We start from the raw sequence: 14,616 nt of genomic DNA on the forward strand, positions 1-14,616 counted from the left end.
ATATAGGACTCCAACTAGCTGTGATCAAAAAAAAAAAAAAAATTATACCTAGACATATAATAATCAAGATCCCAGAAACCCAACAGAAGAACAAAAATACTACAAGCAGTAAGAGATAAGAAACAAATTACATGCAAAGGAAAGCCTATCAGCATTACAGCAGACTTTTCAATACAAACCCTTAGGTTAAGGAGAGCCTGGAATGAGATATTTCAAGTACTAAAAGAAAACAACCTCCAACCTAGACTGATGTATCCTGCAAAACTTTCTTTTAAAATGGATGGAGAAATAAGATATTTCCAGGATAAAGAACACCTGAGAAACTTTATGAATACCAAACCAGCACTACAACAAATTCTAAACAATATCCTAGAAAAAGACAATGAAGGTAACAACACAATGAGGCCCAACAGAGAAAATCAAATAGGCAATCCAAGAAACTAAAAGAAGGTGAAAAAAAAACATGATAATAATAAGTTAGTACATATCAGTTATAACCATCCATATTAACGGACTCAATTCACCAATCAAGAGAAATAGACCAGCAAAATGGATTAAGAAGCAAGATCCAATAATATGTTGTATACAAGACAAGTCTAGTGTAAAAAGAAGCCCATAGACTGAAAGTGAAAGGACAGAAAACTTCTTCATGTAACAGGAGCTCCCCACACACACACACACACACAAAAAAGCAGGGGTAACAATCTTACTCACAGACAAAGTAAATTTCAAACTTAAACTGATCAAAAGAGACAAAGAAGCTCACTACATCCTTGTGAAGGGAACAATTCAAGAGGAAGAGATAACAAATAATTTATTTTTGATTTATTGAGTATGTCAGAAAGTATATATGCTTTTTTTTTTTCCTCTTTTCTTCTTTTTCTTCCTCTGATGCTGGGGATTAAACTCAGCACATTGTTCTTCCTTGGCAGGTGCAGCACTATTGAGCTAAATCTCAGCCTTTACATTTCATATTTTTAAAATTTATCAACACATTAATCCTTATCTCTATATGTTGGTCTACCAAATTGATGAGTTATTTTGGTTCTCATTTTCTTTGCTTTTCTATTTGAGAATTTATGAAATCTGTATATATGAGTAGTATGAAAAGTATTAAGGCCCATCTGACATTTTCCTCTTTTATCTGTGCTTTCTACAAACTTCCTTTTCTGTCACTGCAGCTTGTTTGGTTGGAAATTTGTTAAGATAAATATATGTTATCAATATATCTTTGTACCTATTTTCTACTGATGATGAATATTAATTTTTAAGTAAATTTTATTATAACTATACTTAATCATTAATATCATTTAGTATCTGATACATATTACAAATTCTCCAACTCCTTCAAAGATATTTGTTTTTTCTCAAATTATACAAATCACCAACATTCCACACCTCGCTGCACTGTTTTATTATACCTAAGTATATATTGTATTGTAGAAAATATGCATTGTGTATATGTGTGGGGGGTAGGTTTTTACATATATGTGTGTACTATTAAATGAGAAACATGGGCATGAATGTGGTAGGATTGTGCACATTTGGCATATTGATAGTTTCTCTGGCAACCGTATGATTTCTTTAAATTACATGCTTGACTTAATTCACAGTCATTCATTTGGAAAGAATATTACATATCTATTGGTGTTAAATTATATCATTATGCTTATAAAAATATAATAAAAATAAGTATGGGATATAATAAAATAGAATCAGAAAAATCTGATCTTAAAAATGTGAATTTTTTTAGTTGCTTTTGGATTTCAAATATAAGTATATTTTTTTCTGTTGGAAGTTTTGTTAGAAAATGTAAGTGGTACAATCAACAAGTATATGATATTTATCAATTAATTAAACCAAGGAGTTTATAAATCATAAAATTTTGAGGACAATTTCTCAACTATAATATGTAACTTTGTTTTACTTATAATTATATTATTTCAAAAATATAAGAAAATGAGAAAGAACATAATGTTTGAAGATCATATCAAACTAATCTATTTCAATTAGTCTGTTACATAAATTCTTATTTATTTCATATCCTTTTTTGCTGTCATATATATGTACATTTGAAATTTTTTATTTAGTATCTTCATTTCTTGTTATGTATCTTTGCAATCTTTAATAAAAAAATAATTTAAAAAGTCTTTAAAAGTGTTTAATGCTAGCCTTGCACAGTACCACACACCTGTAATCCCAGCTACTCAGGAGGCTGTCAGGAGGATCGTAAGATCAAGAATAGCTTAGGCAGCTCAATGAGACCTTGGCTCAATTTGATAAAATTAAAGGGGATTGGGATATAGTTCAGTGGTAGAACACTTGCTTAACATGCATGAGGCCCTAGGTTCTAACCTCAGCACTGGGGAAAAAAGTGTTTAATGCATCAAAGTTAAATGAACAACACCCTAAAATAGAGCTCCATGAAAGTCAGAGTTCATACTTTAATAAGCTTAGAGCTGCTTCCTCCACTGGGTGGCTGTGGCTGAGCTGGCTGCGCCCAGACAAAATGATGCTTACCAAGTGCTCACTGGATGAACAAATCAATCATTGAGCTCTCTATATCATAATTGCATGGTTTGGCTTCTTTGACATTTTCTTCTCATTACAATAACATCTCATCCACCTAGCAGATGCAGCCAATTAAATGTTTAAGCATAATTTCCTGCGAGTCTAAACATATCAGCTCAAAGCCTGGAACTATCTAGATTTCAGTCATCATGATGAAATTCTCTGCAAGTGTGTATTTTCCAATTTTGTTAACTAGCATCCCTATAAATACCATTTAACTCTTGTTTATAGGTCACTGTCATTACAAATACCGCATATTGCATTGTGCCTCAGCGCCACAGGTTGCCTTTGTCTCTGCATCCTCAAGCTATTGTCCCTTTTCCCTGCAGAATTTTTAATTTCTCGTAGTGTATGTAAGAGCCTTAGCTGCTGCTGCTTGTGTTTTACAAAACAGTTGCTGCCTTTTATGCGAAACTAGAAGAGCCCTTTTACTTCATTTCCACGTATGACCCATCCACTCTGCATATGAGGGTCTACAGAAGCCAAGACCCCGCAGAGAAAGAGCTTATTTCAAGAATGTCAGCTACACCTCAGATTACAGCTGCTAGAAACGTTTAGCTTCACAGAAGTTAAATCAACTTCATAGGAGATCAATCATTGTTCAGCATGAATAAAAAAATGGGGCATTCTACTCTATTATGTGCTAACCTCAATTACCTGCAGTTAGTACTGATTCTGCACACAGCTTTGTTTTTCAATTTTACGTGATAACTGCCCTTGCTAGGATGTGCATTTCATAGGCAATTATCTGTGAAATAGTTACTGTGGACAGAATTAGCTTACATAATGTGCTTTCACAGCTGGAAGTTATTCTGGCATAATCCCAGTTAAAATTAATGATTCATTTATATGGAAAGAAAGGAAGAGAAACCAATATACCTAAATTCTTGCCTTTGATATATTTGTTCTGTAATTCAAATAATGTTTATCAACTTTCTCTAGACCCTAAAGAGAGAGAAAAATATTTTTAAAATAAAGATTTCTCTTAAGAAAAAAAAAAGAGAATAGAAAGAAAAAATGGGAACAAAGCTTTTGTGAATAGGGAGGGGAAGAAAGGTTTAAAAAGAGGGTAACAGGGAAAAAGAAAAATCAAGATATATTAGGTACAAGTACGCATTCCCCCCAATAAATATGATAAATATGTATATAAAAAATATACCAACAAAATATGAGAATATGAAAAAATGGAAATAAAGTGTTTGTAAATGGAAAGGGTAGGAGGGGGTGAAGGGAGGGCAAGGACAAGGGGAGAAAATGAGAACCAAGACCTGTCATGTAAAGGTACAGGATCCCAATAATGAATGTAACTGTACTGTATCCCTAAAATGTACCAATAAACTCAGTAAAAGAAAAAAATATATATACCAACAAAATTAATTTTTTAAAAAAAGATTTCCCCTAATCTCAGTAAGCTAAGGATAAATCATCATGGATGAAAAGTGCTGTGACAAGCCTAGGCGTGGTGGCACATGCCTGTAATCCCACCTCTCTAGGAGGCTGAGGCAGGAAGATCATCAATTCAAGCCTAGCTTGCACAATTTAATGACTTAGCAAGTCCCTGTCTCAAAAACTAAAAAGAAAAAGGGCTGGAGATGAGGCCCAGTGGGAAAGCCCTGGGATCAATCCTCAGGACTGCCAAAAAGAAAAAAAAAAATGTACTATGACAGAGGCAAGCACTTGGAGACAGGGAAGCAGGGCTGGCTCTCTGGGAGGATACCCAGGGCAGGTGACGCATGCACTGCGCCTTGCAGAGACGGCTATTACCAGGGGGGAGGAGAACTTCTAGGGGGCAGAGCTCCGTGCAGTAGGAGAGAGGTGACGGCGAGACAAGGAGAGCACTGCTACAAATTGGAGGGTGGCTGTCTCAGGCTCAGCATTTACCACATACCTTGCCAGCATCCTGCTGGTCCCTGAATCTTCTGAGTTTGTCCCCATTGGCTAGAAAGATCTCAGGGGAGAGGAGATCTGGGAGAAGAACTAGCCAACCCGACCAGTGTGAGGCCATGACAAAAGAAGGGATCTGAACTGTACCCCGAGGGCCACAGAGAGCCGTCAACCAATCTTCACACAGAGGAAGGTGAGGTCAGACATGCACCTGATGAAGATCTCTTCCGCAGCAGTGAAGAGCAAGTCTTGTGTATGGTGAGCACAGCAGGGAGGCCTATTAAAAGGTTGTGTCTGGAGTCCACACAAGTTAGATAATTCTCAGAGCCAGAGCCCCGCTACTGACCTGGACACAGGATGGGTGGTGATGGAGGAACAGTGAGAAGATGGGATGGGCAGCTCTCGGGACGGCTTTGAGAGGGGGAAGAGGTAGGAAAGGCTCGGGCAAGTAGAGGCCAGCTGCCACCATCACGAAGGTAGGAGGGACAAAGATGAGGTCAGAGCGTGTCAGTTCTGAATATGTCTAGGTCTTGGGGACCGTCTAGGTCCAAATTTCCATATTACATTCAGGTGCAGTATTTCTTTTCAAATCAAAAATTTAACCAACACAACTTTTCAAGTATATAATAGAAAGAAAAACTCCACCCTCCCCTAGTTCTCAACTGTATTCCCTAACATCATTCACAAAACTACTATGAGGTCCACAACCTCACTATTTTCTGATGTAGACTATTCTGAGAATCTCCAGACAGGACTCCCTGGCCTGTATGCCCTCTGAGCCAGAAAACTTTCTTTTACTCAAAACCCTTCTATACCTTCCCACTATTTATCGGATGAAACCACAATGGATCACCTGCCCCCACTTCATTATTCCTAGCAGCCACCCATGCTGTCCCACACCTCTGGCCTCACCAAAGCATCAGCCTCCCGGGGCCATCTTGTCAACCTCCATTCCCTCTTTGTCAGGGCAGTTTCCTCCCCTGTTTTCTTTCCTGCCTCCTCTGCCTGGCCTGCTCTTACTTCGTTAAGGCCTCTGTCAATTATAACCTCTTCTATGAAGAAGCCTCCTCTCCTCACACACAAGAACCAGAGAAAAGTCATTGGCCCTTCCCTTTCACACTTTACACCTGTCTCCCTACAGCACTAGCAGAACTAGGCGGTGCCCTAGTGATCTACAGTCTCAGACACTGGGTTGATTTCCACACACCTTTCCTGCAGCTCTGCATGGCCAACCCTCCATGCAACATGGTGCTTCCTGGGTTATTTTTAAGTCCAAAAGAATAAAAGCGAGTATAGTTTTCATGCCAAATTCGGCACCTGTGTTCTCAATGCCATTTGCTTCTTTTTCTCTGCCTAACCTCCGTCCCACAAACTCAAACCCACAAGCCCTTACCTCCCCTTCCTGCTCATCAGAAGTTGTCTCTGACCCTGCTTGTTACAGCTGCTGCCCTGTGTCTTCTTCAATGCCCATATTTCACAGCAGTCTGCTTGTGAGCCTGTACCTTTCCACTTTTAGTCAACCCTCAGCCCAGAAGAAGCAGGCTTCCCTTCTGCACTCTACAAACCTGTGTCTCAGGTCACAGGGGATCTGCACACCCTCTGGGTGGACCCTTCTCCTCTCTGCTCTTCTCCCACTGAGATGGAGACACCGTCATTGCTAAGATTCTCTACACTGCAATCTCAGCCTCACAGTGACACCACACCTTTTTGAAATACAGTCACAGGTTACTTAGCAGTATGAATTCTCTGAGAACTGCATCATTAGGCAACTTCATCATAGAGTGAACATCACTGAATGCACTTTTCATAAACTAAGTTGGCTATAATATCAGTAGGAAATATAATCTTATAGGACCCGTGACACAAATGCAGTTCATCACTGACTGAATCGTCTTTAGGCAGTGTGTGACTGTAAATGACGTTCACAATCATTTATCACACTTTATACTCCACAAAATAAAGAACACTCAGTCTCTAGAATGCAAGCCATTCCAGTTTTCTCTACTGTCATCACTCTGCTAAAAATGCTACATGTGGGGCGGGGGATTTAGCTCAGTGGTTCCCCGCATGGCTTGCATGTGCAAGGTCCTGAGTTCGATCTGCGGTACCAAAAAAAAAAAAAAAAGGATGCTGCATATGGCCATATCAGAGAAGCAGCTCAGGTTCCATGCCCTTGTGGAAAGTGTTTCCCCGAAGGCACCCACCCTTTCTATATCTTACTTGTCCTTCAAGGATTAACATAATTATCTCTTCTCCTGTAAAATCGAATCTTTATCCAGAAGTATCTGTAGCGCTCTATTAATGCAACAGAGCTCTAACAGCACAGTCTGTGGTACAGCAAATGACTTGAATGGTTGTTTCCCCTATTGAATTATGAAGTTTTTGAGACCAGGAACTATATATTATTTATATTTTAACTTCCCAGACCTTCAAGGTATATATACAGTGGGTACTCAGTAAATACCTAGTATGATTGAGATCAAACGTATCCCCCCGAAAAAGAGCAGTGTTCTGTGAAGCTCAGTTGCTGTTGTGCTTTGGGAGGTGATGGGATCGTGGGGGTTCTCCTCTTAATCCATGGATGAGATCATAGTTTGATGGCATTTGGGGGCGGGCAGTGGGGAAATAGGAGGTGGGGCTTAGATGAAGGAAGTGGGATTTTAAAATGAAAGATCATGGGGTGTGACCTTGAGGACTAAATCTTATCACCAGCTCTTTCTTCTCTTCCCTTTTTTTTTATTTCCTGGCTGCCGTGAAGTGAGCGGCTTTCCTTCGCCATGATGCCCTTCCACTGTGACGTTTCTCTCCCTCCACAATACTGAAAGCAAAGGAGTCAACAAACCATGGACTGAAACCTCTGAAGCCATGTGCCAAAATATACATTTCCTTCCTCACATTGTTCTTCTTAGGTATTTAGTCTCACAGCAATGAAAAGCTGACTAAATCATGCCTATGGACTTTAACAGAATTAACGGGAATTGAGGAAGTTCCAAACTATAGGAAGAGACTTATTGTTTTTTGTTTGTTTGCTTGTTTGTTTGCTTGGTTTTTGTTTTGTTTTGTTTTTGGTACAAGGGATCGAACTCAGGACTTTGCACTTGCAGGGCAGGCGCCATGCCACTGAGCTAAATCCCCAGCCCGAGACTTATTGTTTCTTGAAATTCACTCATGACCCAGGATACATCCAGTGTAAGTACTGCAACACCCAGAACATTTTCAGGTCAAGTTCTGAATGGCCCAGATGCTTCCATCCAAAGGCATTCCCTCAGATTCTTACTTTTTGTTTCTCAAAATTCAAATTGTCTCGCAAAACATCTCCAGAAACCAGCTCTCCTTCCAGGTCTGTCAGCTGGCCCTGAAGAGCCTCCAACTTGTTTTCTGCTTTCTGGGCCCTCTGTAGAGTTTTCTGGTGAGACTCAGACTCATTTCCCAACTGTTCAACAAGCTCAGATACTTGGGATTCAAGCTGAGAGACCATCTGGAAACGGAGACACAGAAGAAGGAAAAGCCTTGTTTTAGATGTAACTAAGTGTTAAAATCCAGCACTTAGCCCAAGTAGCATAACTATTTCTTACACCCACTTCCAGATTCTTTGTAAAAATTAAATAAAAATAAGTCATTGGTAGCCGTATTTGCTTCTATTTGAAATAAGTCTACATTTGTTATCTAATAAAATATCTTTATATAATCCCTTCAACAGGCTAATTGATAAATATTTACAGATAAAATTTACTCACCTCCAAAACTGTCATTAAGAGTTTCAAAGCTTAGTTGGAAAAAAGAGTTAAGACAATAAATAGTTTTGAAATCTATAAAAGAATCATTTTCCACAAAGACTCCTTTACCACATACAGTTGATTAAAGATTATATGGTGAGTTGATCTTAATAAGCTTATGGGAATTCAAATGCAGAAATATAGGTTTTCAGCCTTGAATTGAGTATTGGTTATTTGTGCCTTATATTCCAATGTCGCTGCCTCTATATGACATAGTTATACAGTGATTTTTATCATTTGAAAGATCAAAATCTCCAATATGGTGGCATCCTACAAGCAGACAGGAGAATCTGCTATCTTCTCTCCTGCCCCATAAAATCAAAGACCCTTCACTGAAGTCCCCCAAGGCTCCCCATCTAGAAAAGATGCCCAGCACTTCCACGCTTCCAAGCAGTTCTTCTCTCTGTCTTAACTGTCCTGTTGCCTTAAGCCTAGAACATAAGAGTATTAAAGACCTCAAGTATATTTTCAGATTCTCAAACTGATTTTGCTAAATCCAGCTTCCATCAAATGTTGAACTCAATAAAATCAACATACCTGGGGTGGTAAGTTCATTTCTTTTGATGGTTTATTTTGGAAGAGGAAAGGAAAATAGTAGTAGATATTTATATAATACTATGACATCATTCTATAGGAGTAAACATTTTGTCAGTTTCAGTCTTTTATAGACTAAATTTAAAAAAAGAAAACATCTTCTGCTTGCCTATCTATTAACAAACATGCTTAAAGGAAGGAAGATACTTGAATTACTTTAGTGTTTTCAGAGGCTGCTGTATGAAAAAACAATAAGATTTCATTTGAATTGTCCTCAGAGCTTAAATCGAGGTATAAATCAAAGAAGGAATTCAAGTCCTATTTAAGGGAAAATTTCTCCCCAGTCCCTATAATAGTAATACATACCCATTATAAAATATTGAGGACAAAAAAGCATAAAGAAGCTAAAAATTCTCCCATGGTACTACTTTCCATAGGCAGCAAATATTAATATTTTTAAATAATCTGTTATGCATCACTAAAATATAAATGAGATTGTGTTATATATGCAACGTTCTATCTTTGTTTCTATGTGGCTATATTTTAAGCATCTTCTTGTGCCATTTAAAATTCTTAATTAATATTTAATGCTGCATTAAGAATCCATCATGAGGTCTGGGGAATGTAGCTTTAAGTAGAGCATCTGCCTAGCATACAGGAGGCCTTGGGTTCCAACCCCAGGACCTCAAAACAGAAAAAACACTCCATCATGAGAATGTATTATGATTTAATTATGCACTCTTTTATAGGAAAGGAAAACCTTCCTAAATATTAAGGCTGTTTGAAGACACCATCCAGTAGATAAAGGATTCCCAGTTACTAGGTATGGCCAGAAGTTGGTCAACCATTTGTTAAGAATGTTACAGCATGAATTAAGGTGATATATAGGAGAGGTTAGGCTGTTTGAGCTCTAAACTCTCTAATCCTGTAATTTTATGACTTTCAGTAATTCAATTTTCTGTGTGTGTGTGTGTGTGTGTGTGTGTGTGTGTGTGTGTATTAGGGTCTGAACCCAAGGCCTTTGTATCAAGCTACATTCCCACCCCTTTTTTATGTTTTACTTTGAGATGGGGTCTCACTAAGTTGCTGTTGCCCAGACTGGGCTAGAATTTGCAATCCTCCTGCCTCAGTCTCCCAGAGTGCTGGGATTTCAGGTGTGTAACTCCATGCCCAGCTAATTCTATACTTCTGTGGGAGCTTAAAATCAGATGTTTAATAGTAAGATGTTTAGAGTCACATTTAAGGAATTATATTTCCCAAGGAAATTTTTAATGTCCTTACAGAATATGAGAAGCTGAGAAGTCTCATTCACATTTTCTACTATTAGTGTTTACTAACAATAGATCTGCTCTTGGCGCAAGAGAAATGGAGGGTTGTCCTGGGACAGTACACAAGGCAGCCTGCAGATAAATGGCCTTGCAGCAAGGTCCACAGATGCTGCCTCCCCAGGGAGCTGGGTTGTGTCATTCAAGGTTTTACTCCTGTTTTTTGCATAACAGGAGAAGCAGCTTCACGTTGGACTACAGGGAGGGAGGAAGTCTTCCCACCTGAAGACCCATCAACGCCTGTCCTATGCTGCTGGTGACCTAGCAAAAAGAATAAAACTGAAAACATCACAGACAGAAAGCTCGGCTGGAGAGAGGCAGAGGGGGTCACCACCGACACTGAGCAGCGACCCTAAGACCAAGGAAGCAATAATGATCCTGGCAGCCGTCTTGATGTGGGGCAGGGCCGTTGAAGTCAGACAACACCATTTCAAGTCCTGACCGTCCCACTCACCAGTGTGCTACCTGAAACAAGTAACTAACCCCTCTGAAACTCACAGATGATCAAATGAGCCAATATGGATCATCTCAGTAGCAAATCGGAGTTGCAGCAAAGATGCTTCCTGCTTGGGTTCCACGGGAAGCCACTTCTATTGTGCAAAAGCAAGGTGGTAAACTTTGAATAACAGCTCCCTGGGAGGCAGCATCTTTTGACCCTGTTCCACCTCCTCCTCTTCCTGTAGGTTGCCTAGTAGGCTGGACTGAGCTAAGCACACTGTGTCGACTGCGTTAACACAGACCTATTTTAAACCCCACTGAAGTCCAATAAAATTCTCCCAATTTTACCAACAGTACTAACCCTACCCCACCCCATGGGTGTGAACTCAGCCAAGTACCTGCACTTTCCATAAAGAACCTTTCAGAAATTATTCTGAGCTGTGTTTCTCAAACTATTTTCAAATGTATTTTTATTACTTAGAAGTATTTCTGGATAGGACACCATTATGGTCTGTGTCTAATGCCCCTCCAAAGCCTCATGTGATCATATGGCGTTTTCGGGGGTGGCTGAATCTAGAATGTGTGATGCTGGAATTAAGAATGTGCGATTAGGGACAGGGATATAGTTCAACAGCACAGCACCTGCCTGACAAGTGTGAGATCCTGAGTTCGATCCATGGTACCAAAAAAAAAAAAAAAAAATAAAAAAAAAAAAAAAAAAAAAAAAAAAAAAAAAAAGGTGTGTGATTACTAAATCAGCTTTCTGCTGAGAAGAAGGACTGCATTGGCTGTTGGACTCCAGTCCATGTGTGTTATGCCTTAGCAAAAAGTTTAGCTGCATTTTGCTTGTGCCTGAAACTGAGATTAAGGCTGGCAGACTACTTAATCCAGCAGAAGAAATTTCAAGACAGTCTAATGTTGAGGCAGTGGCATGGCTACTGTTGGGGACTTTTAGTCAGATTTATGCTGAGATTTAAGAGCAAAGAGCCCAGCAGAATGATTTAAAATGTTTTGAGTTTGGCCAGAAAGGAAGCACCAGTAAAGTTGTGGCCTACAGAGATAAAACAGGAAATATGTTTGGGTTGGTTTTTTGGTTTATTTGTTTTGTTTTGGTTTGGTTTTGGTTTTGTTTTGTTTGTACCAGGGATCAAACTGGGGTCCTTGCACATTCAAGGCAGGTGGCAGCACCACTGAGCTAAACCCCCAACCCTAAAACAGGAGATTTTGGTTGCTGAGAAAGAACAGTAAAATAGAAAGCATGGCCTGAGTGAATTACAAGAAGTAGCAGAACTCTACCTTTTGCAGCCTCAAAACTGGGAAAGGGATAGACTTTGCTTTGAGAAAAAAGCCCCAAAGCACCATGCTCCATGTCCCTTGGTGGCAGCCAAGGGAAGTAGTTCCTTGGGATTTGGTTCCTAGGCACTCAATCCCTACAGCCTAGAGAGAAGGAAGCCCAGCTACTCCTCCAGCTGGCAGCAGACCTTGGAGTCTTCCACATGGTGCTGGTTTTAGGTGTATGGAGAATGCAAGAGTTGTGGGGTCAGTTAGGTTTCCACCCAGACTTCAGAAGGCCTGGGAGGCCAGGCAGGGTGGCCCTGAGAGGGTAGTGTGGGAAGCTGTGAGTGTGAAGCTGATGGTGCCGTGGAGACCCCTGAAGTTTGGAGAAGCCAGGAACATGGATCATCTGAGGAAATAGAGCAGAGCCAGCCAAAGAGATAAGCTACTGGAAGTACAAACAACTGGCAGTGTCATAGGGCAGAGTTCACATCTTGCCACAAACTGCTTTGGATGCTGGACATGGAATTACAGAACTTCATGTTTGCCCTGCTGGATTTTGGACTTGCTTTGGTCTCATTCCTTTGTTTCCCTCTAATTTTTACCTTTGGGAACAGTAACATCTATTTTGTCCCGTTGAGTATTGGAAGTGTTTAACTTTCTCTTCGTTCGCACGGGGGCTTGCAGTTAAGAGTTCACCTTAAATCTCAGAATGGACTTTGGACTTGGATTTTCAGCACTGCTGAAACTGTTAGGACTTCTGCAACTCTTAGACATGGACTAAATACCTTTTGGATAAAGAAATATTTTATCTGTGCATGAATCTTTGGGAGTCCAGGGGTGAAATGTTTATAGCTTGTGTCTAGATGTTCTCCCAAAACTTCATGGGGTCATAGGACTTTTTCAAGGGTGGCTGAATCTAGACTGTGTGAAGCTGGGATTAAGGGTATGTGATTACTAAATTGCTCCACTGAATGGTTTGCCACTGCCCTAATCCTGGTAATCTGGATAAGATAGAAGTGGCAGAAAAATGCTGTTAAGGTCTCTTGTTGCTTTTGCTACCATGTAGGCACCATGAACTGTTGTCCCTCTGCCATGTCACCCTATCTTGGAGCCAGCTGAGTATGGACTGAAACCTCTACAAACTGGGAGCTAAATAAACCTCTCCTCCTTTAACTTTCAGTGTTGGGTATTTTGCCTCAGCAAGGTGAGAAGTAACTAAGACACATAAAGAACAAACGTGCTTGAATCAAAGGTAAGAGGATCCCACCTGTATGCTTGCCCTCTGTAGACTCAGTGGTGTTCCAAAGGACCTTGAGGACCCCACAATAACAACTTTTAACATCACTAATATGTAAATAGTTGAACTATGCAGAATCTACTGAACTGCCATGCCAAGATTCTGGAGTCTTTGAGCAGCACAACTCACAATAGCTAAATCTTGGAAGGGAAGTGCCCTATATGTCCATTAACAGCTGAGCGACAGGAATGTGTTACATGTCCACAAGAGAGTACTATGCAACCATAAAGTGGATAAAGCTGAGTCATATGTAGGAAAATGGATGCACCTTGAGACCATCATGTTAAGTAAAATAAATCAGACACACAGCTTAAATATTGCATGCAATATTTATTGCATTTATTGCATTTATTATTCTCTTGTATGAGAAACTCAAAGTGTAAAAATCTAAAGAGCAAAATAAAACATAGACAATAGGAAACAGACAGCTGATATTTTGCAAATGGGAAGGGGGCCAAGAGCAGGAGGGAATGGAGAAGGAAGGGGGAAAAGGAAGTAAAAAGAATTAATATGTGTTCTGCACATATCTGTACATAAATGAACGCCCCGCAATGAATGTAATTATTATGCACTGCAAATGTGTACTAATCAAAAAAATTTTAATTCACCAAAAAAATGCATCTGGATACCAGAGAGGAACAAACATCTAAGAACCTCCCTCCCCCATCACAGAGCTTGGCTTCCTAAGCTTATTTACGTGTTAGGGTGTATGACACTACCGGATTAGTTCAGAGCTAACTTGACATAAATGTATTCAAGTCCATTAGCATTCTCATCTCAGTCTCTTCTTGGGAACATTAAATACCAGTGCCTGAATGAATGAACATACGTGTCCACCAAAATTATAAACCTGTGTTTTTTTCATACCACGAAGTCTCAGGCATTAATACACTTGTCCTTCATTTTTTTTCTTAGTATCATCTGTTCATATACACCTGACATTCTGGGGGACAAAACGTGCACCGGATTTCCACACTGGAGATGTAGAACGGAATACCTCAATTTTTAAAACAAAAAAGGCACTGCAGTAGACTGTGCTTAGGCACGAGCAGCAGAGTTTGGGGAAGTGAAGTCATGATGCCCTTACAGAGTTCATTCTTCTCCCAAGGACAGCACTTGTTGATTTCACCAGAGAAGCATTTTGCCCTAAGATTAAACCAAACAGAAGCAGAAGAGCTCTAAATTGAGAAAGAGCTTCCTGGGTCACTTCAGGACCAGTGACTTTGGGATGTAAACAACTCTTTTCTGATTATTCAAGCTTTGATTTTTCACTTAAGAAATACATAAAAATCCCAGGTATCAGGAGCCAAACATCAACCAAACTCTTCTTACTTCTTGCTCGGATGTGTAGCCCACAGTTCATGTCAACTTTCATTATGTGTGGAGCTGGGCATCCCCTAAAAAGAAATGCTGAAACACCTCATACTTCAAGAATGTGATTTTGTTTAGAAATAAGCACTTGGGCCAGGGATGTAGCTCATTGGCACTGCATCTACCTCACAAGCACAAGGTC

At 39.8% G+C, this 14,616-nt stretch overlaps 1 protein-coding gene across 1 annotated transcript in view; it reads right to left on the minus strand.

Moving 5' to 3' along the window:
- The window catches only part of Ccdc170 (coiled-coil domain containing 170), a 66,353-nt gene that overhangs the window by 19,418 nt on the left and 32,319 nt on the right, over positions 1 to 14,616 (minus strand). Inside the window, exon 7 of the mRNA XM_010628888.1 lies at positions 7,733 to 7,933. Within this exon, the coding sequence (XP_010627190.1) occupies positions 7,733 to 7,933 (201 nt within the window). The remainder of the gene's footprint in view (positions 1 to 7,732; positions 7,934 to 14,616) is intronic.

This window comes from Fukomys damarensis, unplaced genomic scaffold (genome assembly GCF_012274545.1).
Source record: "Fukomys damarensis isolate Sample0158 unplaced genomic scaffold, DMR_v1.0_HiC HiC_scaffold_14, whole genome shotgun sequence".
In the NCBI taxonomy this organism is placed as follows: Eukaryota; Metazoa; Chordata; class Mammalia; order Rodentia; family Bathyergidae; genus Fukomys; species Fukomys damarensis.